Source organism: Gobio gobio (genome assembly GCF_949357685.1).
Source record: "Gobio gobio genome assembly, chromosome: 6".
NCBI classification, from domain to species: domain Eukaryota; kingdom Metazoa; phylum Chordata; class Actinopteri; order Cypriniformes; family Gobionidae; genus Gobio; species Gobio gobio.
This window is the reverse complement of record NC_137102.1, coordinates 44,637,477-44,657,756: the sequence shown is the minus strand read 5'-3', so window position 1 is coordinate 44,657,756 and position 20,280 is coordinate 44,637,477. Positions and strand designations below refer to the sequence as shown.

General features: G+C 37.8%; 1 protein-coding gene across 1 annotated transcript in view; it reads left to right on the top strand.

The window, feature by feature from the left end:
• The window catches only part of uggt1 (UDP-glucose glycoprotein glucosyltransferase 1), a 45,703-nt gene that overhangs the window by 3,608 nt on the left and 21,815 nt on the right, over positions 1-20,280 (top strand). The window contains exons 6-23 of the mRNA XM_079819839.1: positions 772-946; positions 1,047-1,143; positions 1,232-1,310; positions 1,402-1,502; positions 2,121-2,220; positions 3,996-4,056; positions 4,898-4,989; positions 6,701-6,851; positions 6,938-7,057; positions 7,193-7,278; positions 7,662-7,797; positions 8,791-8,922; positions 9,151-9,315; positions 11,998-12,118; positions 12,628-12,726; positions 15,498-15,592; positions 19,752-19,955; positions 20,099-20,230. Coding sequence (XP_079675965.1) covers positions 772-946; positions 1,047-1,143; positions 1,232-1,310; positions 1,402-1,502; positions 2,121-2,220; positions 3,996-4,056; positions 4,898-4,989; positions 6,701-6,851; positions 6,938-7,057; positions 7,193-7,278; positions 7,662-7,797; positions 8,791-8,922; positions 9,151-9,315; positions 11,998-12,118; positions 12,628-12,726; positions 15,498-15,592; positions 19,752-19,955; positions 20,099-20,230 — 2,146 coding nt within the window. The remainder of the gene's footprint in view (positions 1-771; positions 947-1,046; positions 1,144-1,231; positions 1,311-1,401; positions 1,503-2,120; positions 2,221-3,995; positions 4,057-4,897; positions 4,990-6,700; positions 6,852-6,937; positions 7,058-7,192; positions 7,279-7,661; positions 7,798-8,790; positions 8,923-9,150; positions 9,316-11,997; positions 12,119-12,627; positions 12,727-15,497; positions 15,593-19,751; positions 19,956-20,098; positions 20,231-20,280) is intronic.

Genomic DNA, 20,280 nt, shown 5'->3' with positions numbered 1-20,280 from the left:
AAAGCAATGGCACGTAATAGATGCATTAGATCAGATCAAAATTAGAATTAATAAGCATAAAATAAGTTAAAGCCATATTTATTTGGACAGATGCTAGCAAATGAGAGTCTTAGAGTTGGACATGCTAATTTCCATTCAACTATTGTATATGTGTTTTTCATGTCCTCGTGTTAATTGAGAGACTACTGTACATTTAATATTTGTGACCCTGGACCACAAAACCAGTCATAAGGGTAATTTTTTTTTAATTGAATAAATAAGCTTTCCATTGATGTGAGGTTTGTTAGGATAGGACAATATATGGCCGAGATACAATTTGAAAATCTGTAATTTGAGGGTGCAAAAAAAATCTAAATATTGAGAAAATTGCCTTTAAAGTTGTCCAAATGAAGTCCTTAGCAACTCATATTACTAATAATATTTTTTTTTTTAATATTTATTTACGGTAGGAAATTTACAAAATATCTTCATGGAACATGATCTTTACTTAATATCCTAATGATTTTTGGCATAAAAGAAAAATCTATAATTTTGATCCATACAATGTATTGTTGGCTTTTGCCACAAATATACCCGTGCGACTTATGACTGGTTTTGTTGTCCAGGGTCACATTTGTACTTTTATAAATTGATTTGTCTCATTTTCAAACATACTCTTTCCCTTATACAAATAAATGACATTGAACCTATTATAGTATTGATGTATAAATTATCAATTTGTCAGCTAACCTAAACAAACCTAAACTATTATTTTTGATTTTATTTTTTTAGGCCAAAGCCACACTTGTTCAAAGGTGATCACAAATTCCCCTCAGCCAATCCTGATGCACCGGTTGTGATTCTTTATGCTGAGATGGGCACCAGAGAATTCTCCGCATTCCATCAGTTGATGTTGGCCAAAGCCAACAAGGGCCTGATCACTTATGTTTTACGTCATTTTCTCTCTGTAAGAATCAAAACTCCTAATACATTAAAGATATATAGGTGAAATCCAAATGCAAAGAATGTTGTCTTTTCATCTTCCACATACTCTGTCACCCATGTAGAACCCCAGCAAGAGTAAAGTGCACCTCTCTGGATTTGGAGTGGAACTGGCCATCAAAAATCAAGAGTACAAAGCCAAAGATGACACACAAGTCCAGGGTATGATGGCAGTCTTTATATTATGGTTTTAAAATAATAATTGTATAATTTAAAGACAGCTATTTTACTAATTTCTTTTTTTAATTAGGAGCTGATGCGAATGCCACCATAATAGGTGAAAATGATCCTGTGGATGAAGTCCAAGGCTTTCTGTTTGGCAAACTCAAGTAAATGAATGTTTCATTGACTAAAATGCTTACTTATGCTTGAGATTGCATAACTATATATCTTGATGGCACATGTTGTTGTATTTGTCAGGACCATTTATCCTGAACTTAAGGAACAGCTGAAGGAGCTCCGGAAGCATTTGGTTGAGAGCACCAATGAGATGGCTCCACTTAAAGTTTGGCAGATGCAGGGTGGGTGTTTCTGAACTGGTGGAACTGCTGCCATCTATGATATTTTCATTTAATGCCTGCTTGTTGGATACTAGTGTTTGTATTAGAGCGGAAGGCCTTGATCAGTCTATCTTACTGTGTTTTTAAGGTAGCAGAGCCTCTATTGCCATTCCATAAATGCATACTTGGCATACTTATAAATAATAATGGCACTACATCAAGCCCTTTCAAACACGATTATTATATTACCTGTTACTGAAGGAGCACTCGGGTAGCTCAATACTCATTCTGACAGTATGCAAACGGGCCATTTCCACATTGTTAATTAGCTGTGGTTCTGCTGGCCTTGTGCAGTTGTCAAACACAACTCCCTCTAGTCCAGAGCTCATTACTGCTCTATCAAGGTAAACTCATCAGAGACTAGTCACATTTAGCAAAACCTCTGAGCCAACACACGCACACAGTTGAACGCAATATTCCCAACAGTACTGTAAAAGTGCTTTGGCACATCAAATTCATTATATGTAGAATTAGAGAAATTGGCAAACCGTATACAGGTCATGGCTATTTCAAATGAGAATATTTCAAGAGCAGAAATGCAAGTTTGAATAACATTTGCTTTTCATCCTCCTCCTCAAGATCTCAGCTTTCAGACTGCCGCCCGTATCCTGGCAGCTCCCTCTGTGGACGCTCTGAGTGTCATGAAGGATTTGAGCCAAAACTTCCCTACCAAAGCCAGGTAAATGCCTACCAACCCACCGACCGACCGACCTACCTACCTACCTACCGACCCTATCAACAAAAATACTGTTTCTATTCCTCTGGGTTTTTGTTTTTCTCATTTTGACATTTTGTTTTGAAATACACTATATTGCCAAAAGTATTGGGACACCCCTCCAAATCATTGAATTCAGTAAATTCACAGGGCGGGGTCAGCGCATTCTGAGGCGCACAGTGTGCAGAAGTTGGCAATTTTCTGCAGAGTCAATAGCTACAGACCTCCAAACTTCATGTGGCCTTCAGATTAGCCCAAGAACAGTGCGTAGAGAGCTTCATGGAATGGGTTTCCAAAGCGTCGGATGCAATGGTGTAAAGCACGCTGCCACTGGACTCTAGAGCAGCGTGTTCTCTGGAGTGACGAATCACGCTTCTCTGTCTGGCAATCCGATGGACAAGTCTGGGTTTGGCGGTTGCCTGACTGCATTGTGCCAACTGTAATGTTTGGTGGAGGGGGGATTATGGTGTGGGGTTGTTTTTCAGGGGTTGGGCTTGGCCCCTTAGTTCCAGTGAAAGAAACTCTTAATGCTTCAGCATACCAAGACATTTTGGACAATTTCATGCTCCCAACTTTGTGGTAACAGTCCGGGGATGGCCCCTTCCTGTTCCAACTTGACATTTCATGTGCATGTAAAGGCAGGCGTCCCAAAACTTTTGGCAATATAGTGTATCATTGGTCTGAACTCCTACTCCACTTACCGGTGTATTTTTGCTGAGTTCACTCCATGTTGTAATTACCGTGCTTATGAGATTACAACACGTGACATTCTACAAGGAGTTGTTCATGTCCTCGCACTATGAATTATGTGCTTCTATGCCAAAACCAACACTATCAACACCCATATGAATCTGCTCCAGTCAGGTGGTACAGTGGTCACGTGGTACTAGTCGAAGCTCTCATAAAATTCCAAGTTTGTTGTAAGTTGTATTTATCAATTCTACGAGGTCAGGAACATTTTTACAAGTCGTAATTACGGTAATTACGACATGGCGTGAACGCACATCTAACATTAAGATGTTATCACTTCGCACATCATTTCACTTTCAGCAAAATCAGTAAACTAACCAGGTGTGACATAACGTGTTTATGTGTGGTGTGAAGTTTATATTTCACTTTAAAAAGCCACTTTTCATGTTTATTCATTAATTCCCCATTGGCTCTGTAGTTGTAAGTGCTGTTCAGTTCATAAATTCTGGCAGCAAACCGCTCAAGTCATCAGAAAGTTTACTCCGAGCTGGAAGTTTTGAAAGGAAAAGAGACTTGACTGCCTTCCAAGGTTTAATTAACACTTTAAGGAGAAAAAAAAGACCCGTCAGCAGTTATAATGAAAATAATATGCTTTATTTGGCCCAGACAGCGCAGCCACAGATGGTTTTTTTTTAATGTATTTTAAATGTGCCGCCCACACTAAAATGCAATTTTGTTAAAGTGATCCTTGACATCATGGAGTATAATATGCAGTTATGTATCGCCCAAAGCAATTAACTGCAGCTCTGACTCATCGACTCTAAAGAAAGAGTTTTTTTTTTTTTTTAATTCAAAGCTTTCTGAATGCAGACTTGCATGACGTCAGTGAAAGCGATCTCATCTCGATCAGAATTGATTAAAACGGTCAGCACAGACATTTTTATGCAGATTATGCAAGGCGTGCATTCAAGGTTTGATTATAATGAATCACCATGATGAACCAATGAATCATTTTCAGTATAACAGCTCACATTTCTCTCCTCTTTCAGGTCCTTAACAAAAACAGTGGTTAATTCAGAGATCCGTAAGGAGATCGAGGAAAATCAAAAGGTGAGGGCCACCATTGTCCTTTTTTTTCCCCCTCATGTTCTTTGAGTCCTTTTCTCAAAGCTGTGGTGTCAGCAGGTATTCTCATTCAAAATGTTTTTGGTCTGCACTGCTGAGATAATGGATTCAAAGAAGAAGCCCAGTCAAGTCTTTGTTTTTGCCTCATAATTCACCAAGAAAAGTCTTTTACGATGATTCTCTCTTCCCATATATTAAAACCGGTGTTTAAAATGAAAGGACGTCAGCTGCAAAGTGTTTGGTTGTATGGAGGTAATGGAATGGAGACTCATTCCTCTACACCTCCCTGCTTGTTTTCTTCCCGTTCCTCGGTATCGGAACGTGTGTAAATGCTTTTGTTTTGTCGCCGAAAAGAAATGAATGAAGTACTTGCGGCAAATGCGGTTTATACGTGGCTTCGTTCATTGTTTCGGTCATTTCCTTTCTGTGATTAAAGCTGTTTCTTGCCTCTCGTAATGAGGACGTGTAACGGACCTGCTCCTCATTCCTCACTGTAATTGCACGCTGGGAAACATGACGAATAGAGGCTCTTTAAGTTTCACTAACGAGCTCCCTCTTCCTAATGCATGTGCCTTTAGTGAATAACAAACATGAGTGCTATGGATAAAAGCATGAATATATAGAGTGGAAATGGCCTGAGGCTCAAAAGAGTCTGTTTGAATTATAGATCTTATTGAGCATCTCTTTCAACTTCTGTTCTGCTCTATGAAGTGACAGAAACGTATGTTTCATCCAGGGAATAGCAACCCACAGGGCTTGGGAGGTTATATTAAAGCCAATTATGACTTTGTCATAGCTAATGTCCCATGTTCTTATGTCTCTCTAGTATTTTAAGGGAACGTTAGGTCTCCAGCCAGGAGACTCGGCTCTGTTCATCAATGGACTCCATATTGACCTGGATGTGCAGGATATTTTCAGGTAAGCAGGTGTTTTTTTTATTTTTATTTTTTATTTATTAAGTAGTTCATTTATTTTATTTGTTAGTTCATATCTAACAACTCTATTTATTAAATATTGGAAAATGTAACTGAAGTATTATTATATTATATTAATTATATTATATTAAACACTCACAACAATTATTGTATTATTTTTGGGGCAGGGTATTGACACAAATTTCACAATTTGATTCGATTTCAATTAGATTTTCGCTTCGATTCAATTCAATATCGATTACTTTAGATATATATCAGGTACAATACATGGCCAATTTTCTCAAGGAAAACAAATCTCTGAACTACGTTGTAAACTATGGGAGTCAGTTGTACTACATAGCCTACTAATATTGAAGGTAAAAAATAACTGATTTGTATACAAACACTTAAATTACACTAAATGATGTTAAAAGAAATATATATATATATTTCTATTTTTTTAAATATAAACATTTGGCTGTCATAAAAACTTACATACATGTATTCAATATTGAAGAACGTTAAAAATGACAATGAATAGCCTAAGTAATGTGGTGCATATAATTAGCAAAATGCTCCTCTCGAGTAAATTTTTCTAGCTGACTAACGAGTTTATGGACACTGGATATGGTTTTCTGAGGTAAATGTGACGTTACATGACATTGTTTACAAGCCATTTTACTTACGTCTTTCTGCGGTTGAAAAACTAGAGCTATTCTATGTGATATGATAAGGATTATCCTGTATCTTTTAACACACTTTCAGATGCTTATTCATGTTTATTTTGCGCTGTAAATGGTATTAAGGCGGAAGAGAAGATCCGTTCATGTGCATTCCACGCTGCCAGTTCTCTTAAGCTGAGCTTTCAGAGCGATCTCGCCCCACAGCGCCAAAGCGGTATTTATGCTTTTGAATTTCGTAAAAAAATAGACATTGTTTCATATCAATTGTAATAAAGCACAAAGATTATTGTGATTTATTGAATGGGAGGTGCGCTACAATGTTTTTTTCATTCAGTAACTGAAAACAGGATGCCTAATCGATTCTTGGGATTTAAGAATTGATATTGATTTGTAAAAGTGAGAATCGATTAAAATCGAGAAATCGATATATTTTTTACCCAGCCCTAATTATTTTATGTTATTTAGTATATACAGTTGGCTTAAAAAGTCTAAAAATATACATTTTAAATGATAATAAATATTTCACAAAAATAAGAAATTTTTATATTTGACTATAATATCAAACATTAAGGCTCAAAAGTTTTGCGTCTTTAAGATTTTTTTATGCTCACCACAGCAGCATTTATTTGATCAAAAATACATCATTGTTAATTGCTATTACAATTAAAAATAGCTGTTTCCTATTTGAATATATTTTAAAATGTAATACATTTCTGTGATGGCAAAGAGGAATTTTCAACATCATTACTCCAGTCTTCAGATCCTTCAGAAATCATTCTAATATGCTGATCTGCTGCTCAATAAATATTTTACATTTATTATCAGTGTTAAAAACCGTTGTGTTGCTTAACATTTTTTTAGGATTTGGTTTTATATAACAGAATTTGTTTCAAATGGACATTTTCTATAACATTATAAATGTCTTTACCGTTACTTTTGCTAAATTTAATGCATCCTTGTTGAATTTCTTAAAATAAAAAAACTACCATAAAGTAAGATGTGTTTGTTGATGTTTATCATGTGTTTTTGTAGCATTTTTGATGTGTTGAGGAATGAGGCAAGGGTCATGGAGGGTCTACGTAGTCTGCTCATTGACACACCCTACATCCACGACATCCTCAAGCTCAACGTCCAGCCCTCAGACTCTGACTATGCTGTGGATATCCGCAGCCCTGCTGTTAACGTAAGCTACATGTTTTGTTCTCTTTTTTTGTAAATGTCTTTTTGAGAGAGAGAGAGAGAATAATCCCACTTTTTCTCTTTCTCCAGTGGATTAATAACCTTGAGACAGATGGCAGGTATGCGTCCTGGCCCTCTAATGTGCAGGAGCTACTGCGGCCTACCTTTCCTGGAGTCATTCGACAGATCCGGAAGAATTTCCATAATCTGGTGAGTATCACAGGTGCTGTGTAAACATTGCTTTGTGTCACAATTTCCTTCAGACATTAACAATTCACAATGTTAGCCCTACATAGATCTGAGTTCTGCGAATCATTTTACAGAGTGTGCTTGTCGTTCTGACAGGTGATGATTCTGGATCCGACCCATGAGAACACTGCTGAGCTGATCAGCGTGGCTGAGATGTTTTACAGCAACAACATTCCACTTAGGTCAGTCTGAAAATAGGCCGAACATTATTACAAGAACATGATTGATGTTTCAGTGGTGAATTAATGTCAGATCTGTGGCACAGTGGTAATGCACACGCTCACAATGCATAAGAGCCATGGTATTGCCTCAGGAAAGCAGGTTTAAAACTGGTCATTTTCAGATGTCAATCTCGCCCCTCTATTTAATAATTTTTTTCTGTGTGTCTTAATATGTAATAAAGGCATAAAAGCCACATAAATAAAAAAAAAATTAACCAAACGAATCAACCTTTTTTTATTGTAAATAAACTCTCTCATTGTAGGCTTGAAGTGGTTAGTCAACTCTGTAACCTGTCAGTGGAGTTGTTGTTTCTCTTGGGTAATTTCTCTGTTTCTCTCTGCAGGATTGGAGTGGTATTTGTGGTGAATGATTCTGATGATGTTGATGGGATGCAGGATGCTGGTGTGGCTCTACTTCGAGCTTTCAACTACATCGCTGATGACGTGGACAGCCAAATGGCCTTTGATGCCGTTATATCTGTAAGTCAATATCCTCACCAGTGCTTCATACAACAACAAATTAGTTGTAGTCAACTAAGAGTTTTCCATTGTGTGTGTGTGTGTATATATGTATATACTCCGATCAGGCATTACATTATGACCACCTTCCTAATATTGTGTTGGTCCCCCTTTTGCTGCCAAAACAGCCCTGACCCGTCGAGGCATGGACTCCACTAGACCTCTGAAGGTTTGCTGTGGTATCTGGCACCAATATGTTAGCAGCAGATCTTTTTAGTCCTGTAAGATGCTCGATTTGATTGAGATCTGGGAAATTTGGAGGCCAAGTCAACACCTCAAATTCTCACGTGCCCATTGTTGGCGCTTTCGGCAGTGGACAGGGGTCAGCATGGGCACCTTGACTGGTCTGCGGCTATGCAGCCCCATACGCAACAAACTGCGATATGCTGTGTATTCTGACACCTTTCTATCTGAACCAGCATTAAATTCTTGATTGTTTGATCGGACAATCGCTGTCACTTACTGCCTTATATATCCCACCCACAAACAGGTGCCGTGATGAAGAGATATCAGTGTTGTTATGTAATGTTATGCCTGATCGGTGTATACAGTGCTTAAAAAATGTATGTAAGGTTTGTGCCACAGCTGCCCTAAACTAACATTATTGGTGATTTACCAAAATAATCTTTTATGTTTCTGTAATGGTTAATCCACCAGTATGTGTAAGTTCTTTAGTCACTGTTGGCCAAGTCAAAGTCCGGATATACATATATGTATGTAATGTATACATTGCTTAACACATTTATTAGACCACCTGTCATAATATAGAGAAAACACAAATATTTTAGGAATCTGTCAAAAACTTGTTTCAATCAGACCATATTAGCATTACATTAACAATGTTTTAGTGATTTTTTGAGAAACATTTTGAAAACCACAAAAATGTTGATTTTAATAATGCAGTAGAATGGCTGTCCAATAGGGATGTGTTGTGATTTATCTTCTGTCTTTCAGATGTTTAACAGAATTGCCAGTGGAGGCAAACTGAAGGTGGAGCATGTGGTGGGTGTGTTGGAGAAGAGATATCCCTATGTAGAGATCAGCAGCATCCTTGGGCCTGACTCTGCCTACGACAACAACAGAAAAGTGAGGGATTAGTTTTTCTAGTGTGTGCTTTGAATATTTCAGCAGTACCCCATCAGATGTCATATTCATTCAGAAAGAGACAGGATATAGTGGATGTGATTAATGTTTGGTCAACTGTGGAGATTCCACATGTAACTGTCAGCCAGAGGTGGTTCCTGTGCTAATAGCTCTTTGTGTCTTCTGGTAACTATAACCCTTATTGAGGTAATATGTTCTATGTCTCCACAGGAGGGAAAGGCATATTATGAACAGACTGGTGTTGGCCCACTGCCCGTGGTGTTGTATAATGGAATGCCTTTACAACGTGAGCAGTTAGACCCCGATGAACTCGAGACAGTCGTCATGCACAAGATCCTGGAGACAACAAGCTTTTTTCAGCGTACAGTCTATCTGGTGAGAATTATATGTCTGTCTCCCATAGTCTCTGTGGTGTCCTTTTTGGGAACATTACATCCATCCATCCATCCATTATACCATTTATGACGTCAGACGTAGCGTAAGCGGTTTGAACTGTGAGAGGCGTTACACTTTCTTCGTAAGTTGAGTACGGAAGACGGTCTTTTTACTTTATGAAGTTTTAAATATTATATTATATATTTTTCTTACAAAAAACCCATCGATTTGCTTCTGAAGGCCTTTATTAACTCCCTGGAGCCATGTGGAGTACTTTCATGATGGGTGGATGCACTTTTTTGAGCTTCAAACTCGTGTGCCCCGTTCACTGCCATTATAAAGCTTGGAAACAACTCTTATTGGGTTCATCAGAAAGAAGAAAGTCACATACTCCTAGGATCAGTGTTGGGGGTAACGCTACAAGTAACTTGAGTTACGTAATCAGATTACTTTTTCAAGTAACTAGTAAAGTAATGCATTACTTTTAAAATTGACAACAAAATATCTGAGTTACGTTTTCAAATAAGTAACATAAGTTACTTTGTTTTCCCATTCACTAACTGACAACTCTCTTGTCCTCATGTTGAGAGAAATTGTAAGTGCAGATACGTCGTGTGTGAACATGATGGTTATCAGTCAAATGCAAACTCAGAATACTATGCAAACCTCCAATAATTAAATATGTTAAATAAACATACATAAACATTTTTATGCTTTTAATCTCACTTTATTGACCAATTTACTGCTGACCTTTGATGATTCAGTTAAACCATAAGCAAAAATGACTTCAGATTTTTATTCATGAAGTAAGTGTTAAACTTTCATCTCCTGCATCCTATTTTTCCGTTGTCCAGAATGGAAGCTGAAAGGTTTGTTTGAGCGGTGGCCTCTACTGTACATGCGTAAATTTGCATTTTACTTCAGCCAGAGGCTTATTATTTAAATATTGGTGTGAAAGAGTCTTAAAGAGTTAGTTCACCCAAAAATGAAAATTATGTCATTAATTACTCATCCTCATGTCGTTCGACACCCGTTCGGAACACAAATGAAGATATTTTTGTTGAAAGCTGATGGCTGAGAAAGGCCTCAGGTAGGCCTCCATTGGCATTCAGTACATTCACACTCACAAGACCCATAAAAGGCACTAAAAACGTTGTTACAAAGTCCATCTCACTACAGTGGCTCTACAATAATTTTAAGAAGCGAAGACAATAGTTTTTGTGCGGAAAAAAAATAAATCAAAATAACGACTTTATTCAACTTGTTCTTGTCTTCCGTGTAGGCCTCGGACGTGAACTCACGAAGCACCACGACGCATGCGCAAGAATATGACGCAGATCCGGCGCTCGGACACATGACCCAGAAGCGAGGAGGAGATTTGTTTACAAGCAGAGGAAGACGCGCCATATCTAAGCTGTTGAATTCTACATTGATCGTGCTTTAGGTCTCGGTGTAGTGCTCAAAATGGGGCTAAAGTGTGGCGCTACGTCATATTCTCGCGCATGCGTCGTGGTGCTTCGTGAGTTCACGGCAGAGGCCAAAACGGAAGACAAGAACAAGTTGAATAAAGTCGTTATTTTTATTTTTTTTTGCGCACAAAAACAATTGTCATCGCTTCGTAAAATTATTGTAGAGCCACTGTAGTGAGATCGACTTTGTAACGACGTTTTTAGCGCCTTTTATGGGTCTTGTGAGTGTGAATGTACTGAATGCCAATGGAGGCCTATCTAAGGCCTTTCTCAGCCATCAGCTTTCAACAAAAATATCTTCATCTGTGCTCCGAAGATGAACGGAGGTCTTACGGGTGTCGAACGACATGAGAGTGAGTAATTAATGACAGAATTTTCATTTTTGGGTGAACTAACCCTTTAACATTTGCCCCCCCCAAAAAAAGCAAACAAGCCCAGGTGTCAAAAAGTAATGCAAAAGTAACGTAACACATTACTTTTCTAAAAAAGTAACTGAGTAATGCAATTAGTTACTTTTTAAAGGAGTAACGCAATATTGTAATGCATTACTTTTAAGTAACTTTCCCCAACACTGCATAGGATAGTCTTGAGGGTGAGTGAATCATGGGGTAATATTAATTTTACAGTTAACTAATCCTTTAATTGCCATTCTAAACTAAGGCACTGTTGCATTGCAACGCACACACATACAGACAGTAGCTCGCACATCAAGCGCAGATCATGTACACACAGAAACATTCAGTAGCGCAGACGTATATTGTCAACACTGTTCTGTGATTTATCAATAAAATACCTTAGAAACTGAAAAGTTCTAGCATATATTTCTAAACTTTAGAAATAACTAAAGCCCACAGCTTCACTATTAGTAGAGAGACTAGGTAGAATGAATTCACACGCAATCGCTCTCTCTCTAATACATTCATATAAATGTAGTCTTTACTGTGTTGATTTAGAACGAGCAGAAATCTGTGAGAAATATAACAACCCTAGGACAAAATAACAGATAAAAATAAGCTGTTATGTAGGAGCAATAGCCTTGTGGGCAGCACTGTGTCATAAGCCATAGCTGTGCACAAGGCAACCCGCGATCGTGTCTCAGCTCAGTTTATTTATCTAGTATTAATGCATTTATTTTTGCATTTATCTGAAGTACAATTTAGGCTTATTTATCATCCGTGTCATCTTTTAAAAATGCTTTCCATAATCTTTTCAGGGTGAGCTGAACAGTGACCATGATGTGGTGGATTTTATCATGAATCAACCCAATGTGGTCCCACGAATCAATTCCAGAATCCTGAGCACCAGCAGGAATTATCTGGACCTCTCCGCCACCAGTGAGTATTTGTCTCACTGTGTTCATAACAAAATTGCTTCCTCAGTGTTCTGCTGCTAGCTTTTCTTCCTGTAAATGAGTTTGGTTGAGGTATACAACACATATGCTCTCACAGGCACTCGGGAATGAATATCTACCTCACTGGGAATTCTGCGCTAAATGTCTTGTTTGTTCTTGAAAACCCATTTATTTACAAAGACGTACAAATGAGACTGCGTCAATGATATTCATAAACTGCTTTGTTTTTGAGAGGAATATGAAACTGAATTTTAATAGCTTTTGAATAGTATATTTGCAGTCTTTCAGGAAGCTGAGAAAAAGACTCATTTCATTCTGAACTCAAATAGCACTCGATGTTTAGAAATAGCTGCATTCGAAATGACTTTGTTTGGATTCAATTATGAATGTGAATGTACCTCTAACTGAGAACAAAGCACAACCTTATTTTCATTTTCTCCCCAAGTGTTTGGCATCACTTGACTTCCAAAAAACAAGACTTTTCTTTTCCAGACAATCATTTTATCGACGAATATGCACGTTTCCTCTTTCTGGGCACCAAAGACAAGAACGCAGCGGTGGCCAACAGCATGAACTACATGACAAAGAAAGGTGAGGTGATTGCTGCTATTGATCTCAATGCGAAACGCTATTCATTCAATCTGCTGCTGACCTCTGACCTATATAAACAAGAACAATGGAGGGTTTCTCTATGGGGCCTTTAATCAAATCTGTAATTCTGAAATCTTAGTTCCCTGGTGAACACTGTGGTTTTGCCGTCTGAGAAATATTTCAAAGAATTTTGTCATAAGAGAAATTGGCAGTCTCGATTTTGCTAAGTGTGTCATGCTCACTGAGAAATAGTAATTGATACTATTCTGTTTTCTATGTGTTATGCAACAAATATAATTTAGTTTGCTTTGTAGAATGAACAGTCACATGCAATTGAATACGACAGACATGGATTGGTGACTTAAATCAACAAGTCAGGGGCAGCCATTGCTAACCAAGCCATCACCTGCTGTTAGCATTCCATTGACTCCCATTCATTTTGCCGTCTCTTTGACAGCGAATAACTTTACATCTGAGGCGTGTAAAGACTCCAGTTGTCCATTGTTTATTTCTAAAGAAACACAACAATGTATAAAAGGCTCCATTACCTTGTATCTTACACTATCGCCCCGTAGAAGCCGTTTTTGTAAAAATAGGCTAATGATTGTGTCATAACCACATGACAGTAGAGAAATTACCGTATAAACCCGTATAGACAGGAGGAGAAGCTCGCAGGCAATCTTTTTCTGTCTATGAGGCAGTTTATTAAAATAAATAAATACTATGCAAAATGACAAAATAATTAATTAGAATACTTACCAAAAGTTGCTCCTGGTCACGCTCTCCGTCTCTGCAAGATTCGGTGATTCAGATTTCACTTTGCACAACTACTAGAAGACTTACTACTGTCAGACAGGTTGCTCACGTCACATCTACGTCGTCAAGCTCAGTCTGAGGCTGCGCAGTACGCTCAGCCATCAGGAAGTGAGTGCTTCTACTTGACTTCACTTTCCTCCATTGAAGTCTATGGGGTCGCTGTGTCCATTTCTTTTACTGTCTATGGTGCTAATGCTATTTTATGCCTTCTGACTTATTTACACTGTTAAAGAGTTGGATTCTCATGCTAAACATGGGCAAATTTTCAAAAAAATTAGTTGGAGGTATTTCTGTGCTAAATACACTCCTTCAGGATTCGAATACGTTTCGGAAAGTTTTTTTCGAGTATGGCCCTGTATGACTTTATAAAGGGCGGAATCGCTTGTATGGCCACTTCTCCCGCATGAGAGCGCACACACACACGCATCAACCAGAGAGCAAGCGGTGGTGAGTGAAACTGCACCAAATGTCTATTTTGTTGGCATTCGGCGCAAACGTACATATAATGTAAACAACACTAACGTTTACTGAATCGAAAGTTATCCAGGGATAGTGTGTGTGTGTGTGTGTGTGTGTGTGAGAGAGAGTGTGTGTGTGAGACTCTTTAGCCCCAACCACTGCACGCCTTCAGGAGCTCGGCTGTTTTCGGAAAGAATCGGTACAGCATATCTGTCTTTTATAAATATAAAAAAACTAAAGACTCTTCAGAGATATGAAGGATGCAATACTACTCTATAGGTACTCAAGATTAACATGAGATTGACAGAAACTGTGTGTGTGTCATGTTCCCTTTAATATCATACAATCTGTTATGGCTATTAACCAAGGTTTCACCAGGCCTCGTTGTATAATCTGACAGGAGAATAGAAAAAATTGCAGCCTACACCTGGCTTTAGACACCGCAAACTATCTCTGTACCACTAAATGTATCTGTCTGTCTTTATTTGTTTCTTATTTTTCTTTTTTCTTGAATGCTGTTTTCAGGGATTTCAACCAGGGATGCTTCTGGTAATTGCATTGAGCTGTTATAGTCACTTAACTGACAGCAAACTTCACATAGATCTCATCTAAACATGTAGTCATGGAATGCAAATATTGTTAGAAAACGCCTACATTACCGTCATTAACATAACGCTGTCTGTTGCTTGAAGGAATATCCTGGGCTATTTAAAACTTAATGTCTGTGTACCACATCTGCGGCATGCTGCCGATTACCACAGGAAATAATTTTGACTCTGCCTCAGTTTGTGTACACAAATGGGAAATACATTTACAGGAATACACTTATAGTGGAAGCCTAGCAGTGTGCAACAACTTAGTAAAATAGATATTTTAAATATTTATAGATGTTTTTTTTCCAATCACGCTGTTTTGACAATATAAACATGACGCAGTGGAAGTCTAGAAGTGGTGCTTGCTAGACTTGCATTATAAGTGCATTCCTGTAAATAACTTTTTGTTGTTTCGAAATATACTGAGGACGAATCTAAATTATTGACAGCACGCAACTGATGTAAATGTCCCAGAATATTCCTTTTTAAGTGTGCCTGCAAGTTTTCAGATTACCATCTTATTTTTTCTTTTTCTTTTAACCAAGTGTAGAAGTTTTCTGAAGCTTGCTATTGATTTACGCACAGCTGTGCATTTGTCATCTGTCCGAACTGTCACTGTGTGATGGATGAAAGAGAATCTCTTTCTATCCTGTGGTCCCTTGTAATATCTTTCTTTTACAAACGTTTACAGGTTTATATCTAGGTTGAAATTGCCTGTCTGTCTTTGTGTGCCGCTTGGGCACTTCAGATACACCTTTTTGATTGTTAAAACCCAAGAAAAGCGAGAATCCTTTCAGTTCCTCGCATCATTTTCACTCACCATTTTAGATTGCATGAGGAAGCGGCATGTATCAGCTGTGTCATTTCCTTTAGCCCATGTGTCTGTTCTTCACTGACTTGCAGATGATGGCATCATCCGTCCAGTGACTTTCTGGGTAGTAGGAGACTTTGACCAGCCCTCGGGACGACAGCTGCTGTATGATGCTATACGTCACATGGTAGGCCAATGTAACTGACTTCCGTTAATGTTAGCTGTAAAAGATAAAAACTCATTCGCAGGTTACTGTTTTTAACTTTTTGTCACAGCTGCCAGGTGCTTTATTTTAATATTATTTGGAAAACAAATATTTGGCACATTTCAGCACAAATATTTTATTTTGTGTGTGTGTGTGTGTGTATTTAATATTTTTTTAGGGCTGTAAACCGATTAATCAAAATAAAAGTTTGTGTGTACATAATATATGTGCATGTACTGTGTATAATTATTATGCGTATTTGAATACACACACATACATGTATATATTTAAGAAAAAAAAAAATGTATCAGACTGTGTTTTGCCCAGAAAAATTGCCGATAACCCAAGAACTACACCTCACGCTCCACAGGCCTAACGTTAAATGTTAAAGTTCATGACAGTACAATTAGACAAAGATAGGTCAAGTATGGCATGTTTGGAAGGGTTGTCATGAGAGCCTCTTCTCTCTGAAAAAACATGGAAGCACGGCTTAGGTTTGCAAAGTTGCATCTGAACAAACCATAAGGGCGTGTGTCCGCCAAAACGTTTTTATCCAGCTGAAAACGCTAGGCGCTCTGCTGAAAACGTCTAGCTGTGGGCGCTTGAGAGCGCTTTGGCAGCACAGCTTTTTTTCAGTTGAGACTCTTTGCTTGTTATGATACGCAATATCCGCGGAAGTTTTACTCGTATCTCATTTCACAGATAGTTTGTATCTGCATTTTTATATTGAATCAATACAGAAACATTGTAAAGTATTTGCTCTGGCTCTTATTTTAATTTATTTTGTTCCGTTATTATGCTGCTTGTTTTCATCTGTTGACGTTGTACAAGCAGAATGTGGCGGTTGGTCGGTGTTGTATTTGTCCCGCCCCTCCTCCACTGTGTACGGCTTGGTGAAAAGTGAATGTGATGAGCGCTGCATTTTACTCAAAGTTGAACATTCTTCAACTCTTAGGGACCAGTTAAACACTGAAAGCTCAGCCCTTGAGCGTGAAATACTCGCTCAGCGCCTTGTTACGCTCATGGCATTCTAAAAACGCGGCGCTCCCATTGAAAACAATTGAATATGCCAGCCAGCCATGTGAGAAAAACGTTTTGGTGGACACACAGCCTAAGACAATGTCTTTTGGACAGATGAGACCAAAGTGGAGATGTTTGGCCATAATGCACAGCGCCAAGTTTGGTGAAAACCAAAAGAGCATATCAGCACAAACACCTCATACAAAAAGTCAAGCATGCTGGCGGAGGGGTGATGATTTTGGGCTTGTTTTGTAGCCACAGGACCTGGGCACTTCACAGTCATGGAGTCGACCATGAACTCCTCTGTATACTAAAGTATTTTAGAGTCAAATATGAGATATGTCCGACAGCTAAAGCTTGGCTAAAATTGGGTCATGCAAAGGGACAATGATCCGAAGATCACCAGCGAATCTACAACAGAATGGCTGAAAAAGAAAAGAATGAAGGTGTTGCAATGGCCCAGTCAAAGTCCAGACCTCATCCTGACTGAAATACTGTGATCAGAGCTGTGCATAAACAAATGTCCACAAACCTCAACAAACTGAAGCTATGTTGTAAAGAGTGGACCAAAATTCCTCCAATGATGTGAGAGACTGATAAATTATGCAGAAAATTATTACTTTAAGTTTTTGCTGCTAAAAGTGGATCTACAGGCAATTGAATGATAGGGTGTCCTAACTTTGTCCCCCTTGGTTTTTCACGCAAAAAAAAAAAAAAAAAGCTGTTGAATGAACTTAAATTAAGGAAAACTTTTCCACTGAGTTGAATTACATTTCTCCAACAAAATCTAATTGGTTTTAAATTATTTGTTTTAATCTTGTTGTATGAACCTAAATTAATTTAGTCAAGACTACTAAAAAAATGGTCATTCCTACCTGATACAGTATGATAAAAAGGGGTATAATTGATGACCATATGTAGACTGTGGGAACTGTGTCAAACTAATTTATTTTATTTATTTCTATAAAAACTAATAGTCAATGCAACACTTTTTCACATGCGAAGTGTAACATTTGTAGCATGCAAGTGATCAAGTAAAATCACTGGTTTCTCCTAACTGGCATTAGCAGTTACAGCTCATTGAGAACAGGATAGCCTAAAGCCACAAGGTCTACACTTCAGCATAATGGTAACCTCAAAAATCGACACATAACACAACTTTTAAATGTCAAATATAACTGTTACATATAACATCAAACTTTAACAGGTCTTTCCCTTTACTAAAAAACACATTAAACAGCACTGGAAACTGGAAATACACTACCCAGTTTCAGTCAGTGCAACAAATGATTCATGTAGTCCCAACAAAAATGGTTTAGGTTAACATTTTATGCATTTAATTTCATATAACGTAATAAAAGTGAGTGCAAATGGCAATTAAGCAAAAAACTCAAGATTTGTGTTGTTTAAGCTTATTTTATTTAAATAAACTGAGCAAACAGCTAAAATATTTTTTTGTTTGTAATATGTCGTGCTGTTGTTCATCTGAGGTTTTATTTCCCAAATTTTAAGATCCGCCAAGCACTAGATGATTTTTTTTATTATAGACTTGGTCGGTGTTGTGTCATAGCTGGGGGCGTGGCGTGGGGGCGGAGTCGACGTGGGGGAAAACAGTCCATTCCCCCACAATGTAAATGCATGGGGTTAACCCAGTTTGGCCTGTGTAGAATCTCTTTTGCCGCTCGACAGAGCAAGATGTACAGAAAAACTGAACCCTATTGGGTCAGATTGTCCATACAGTATCTGTGACTGATAAACGACCCAACGGAATCAATGGCCAGAGGTGACATTTTCTCATCAAAATACATGCTGCTCCACCGACCCCCATATAGGTATGACATGCCTACTTCATAAATCACCCAGTCTTTCGATGAAGACGTTAATTCAATAAAATGATCATAAAACGTGTCTTGTGCTATGAAATTGATATTTGAAAGTTTTTTTATTTGCTTTTTTTATAGCAACCGTCTTCATCAAAAAACTGGGTGATTTTTGAAGTAGCCTAGCTATTATGTCGTGTAATATTTGTGGGAGCATTATGCATTTTGACGAGAAAATGTACAAGTTTCGTACATATAATGTGACTATATAATGAGCCCAGTCCTTCCCATCATGAAAGAAAGAAGACTTTTGAATGTTTTGTACATTTAATAACCTCACGCATATTATGTGGCTATGTGATCGCTCATCGTGAAAAACTGCTTTAACGGTAAACACGACTTTATTGGTGTTTTGTTCAACAAACTTTTGCCATTGCAATTAATGAAATCTCTTTTTTTAATCTTTACAATAATACCAGCATCATGTAGTGCAAATGTTTAATTGTAATGGACGTATTGCAGGCTTTCTGAATTGAGGAACGGCTCCATCTGTTTTTTTGGTAGTATAAGTTGGTAGTATTTACTTTTTTGTTAACTTACTAGAGGTGCAGAACAGCACATGGCAACCTTTCGGGACTGCATCAAGCTAAAATAAATTGTTGTCATTACAAAGAGGAAAGATAAAGTGTCTAACAAGGTCTACGTGCATTCATTCTAATGGCTTGTTTTCCCCCACGGCATATGGCGGATATGACGTTTTGTGGACGTTCCCAGTAATGCCGACCAAGTCTATATGTCCTGATACAGAAAACCATGGAATTCAATAGGGTGTCCTAATATTTTCACATGACTGTATATATTTATATAATTTATATTATACATAAATCTAAATATTTTATTTGTAAATATTTTTTTTTCTTAAATATATACATGCATGTGTGTATTTATATATACATAATAATTATACACAGTACGCACTCATATTATGTAAGCACAAACGTTTAATTTGAATGCGATTAATTGTTTGACAGCACTCATTTTTTTATACATGCTGCATGCACACTGCATGCACTATATTTTTCTCTTGGCATTTGGTGAATATTCTTTTGGACTTGCAAATGTAGTGTAGACTCAAGGATTGACATGTTTTACGGGGTAATTTTTTATATTTCTGTTTAGCTCCATTTTGATTGTTTCAGATTTATTTAAATTAAAACCAAAACAATTAAAAATCTTTTTCATGTCACGGAGTGGAACAACAAGTCTGAACTAATCATAATTTGTTTTGTTTTTTACTTTAGAAAACCAGTAATAATGTACGATTAGGAGTGATCAATAATCCCAGCGAGAACCCGTCTGAGAAGAGCCTGATTGCTCGAGCCATATGGTCAGCTATGCAGACCCAAACCTCCAACAACGCCAAAAACTTCATCACCAAAATGGCTAAAGAAGAGACGGCGCAGGCTCTTTACGGAGGGAGTGACATTGCGGAGTTTGCTGTTGGGGTAAAATAAGCTCTCCTGTAATTCATTTACAGTTGTGATGGATTATTTGCTCAGGGTTATTTCTTTTAAACTGCAATTTTAAACTGCTGAATTTAATATAGAACCAATTTAACCAGATCCTTCTGCATTTTTCTGCACTACAGGGCATGGATGTTCCTCTGTTTAAGAGTGCATATGAGTCCCCTAATGTGAACTTCCTATTGGCTCACGCTGCCTACTGCCAGGATGTCCTCAAACTGATAAAGGGCCAGAGAGCTGTGATCAGTAATGGAAGAGTAAGTTAGACAATTGGCCGACTGTATGACAAGACTTCAGATACTGTGAA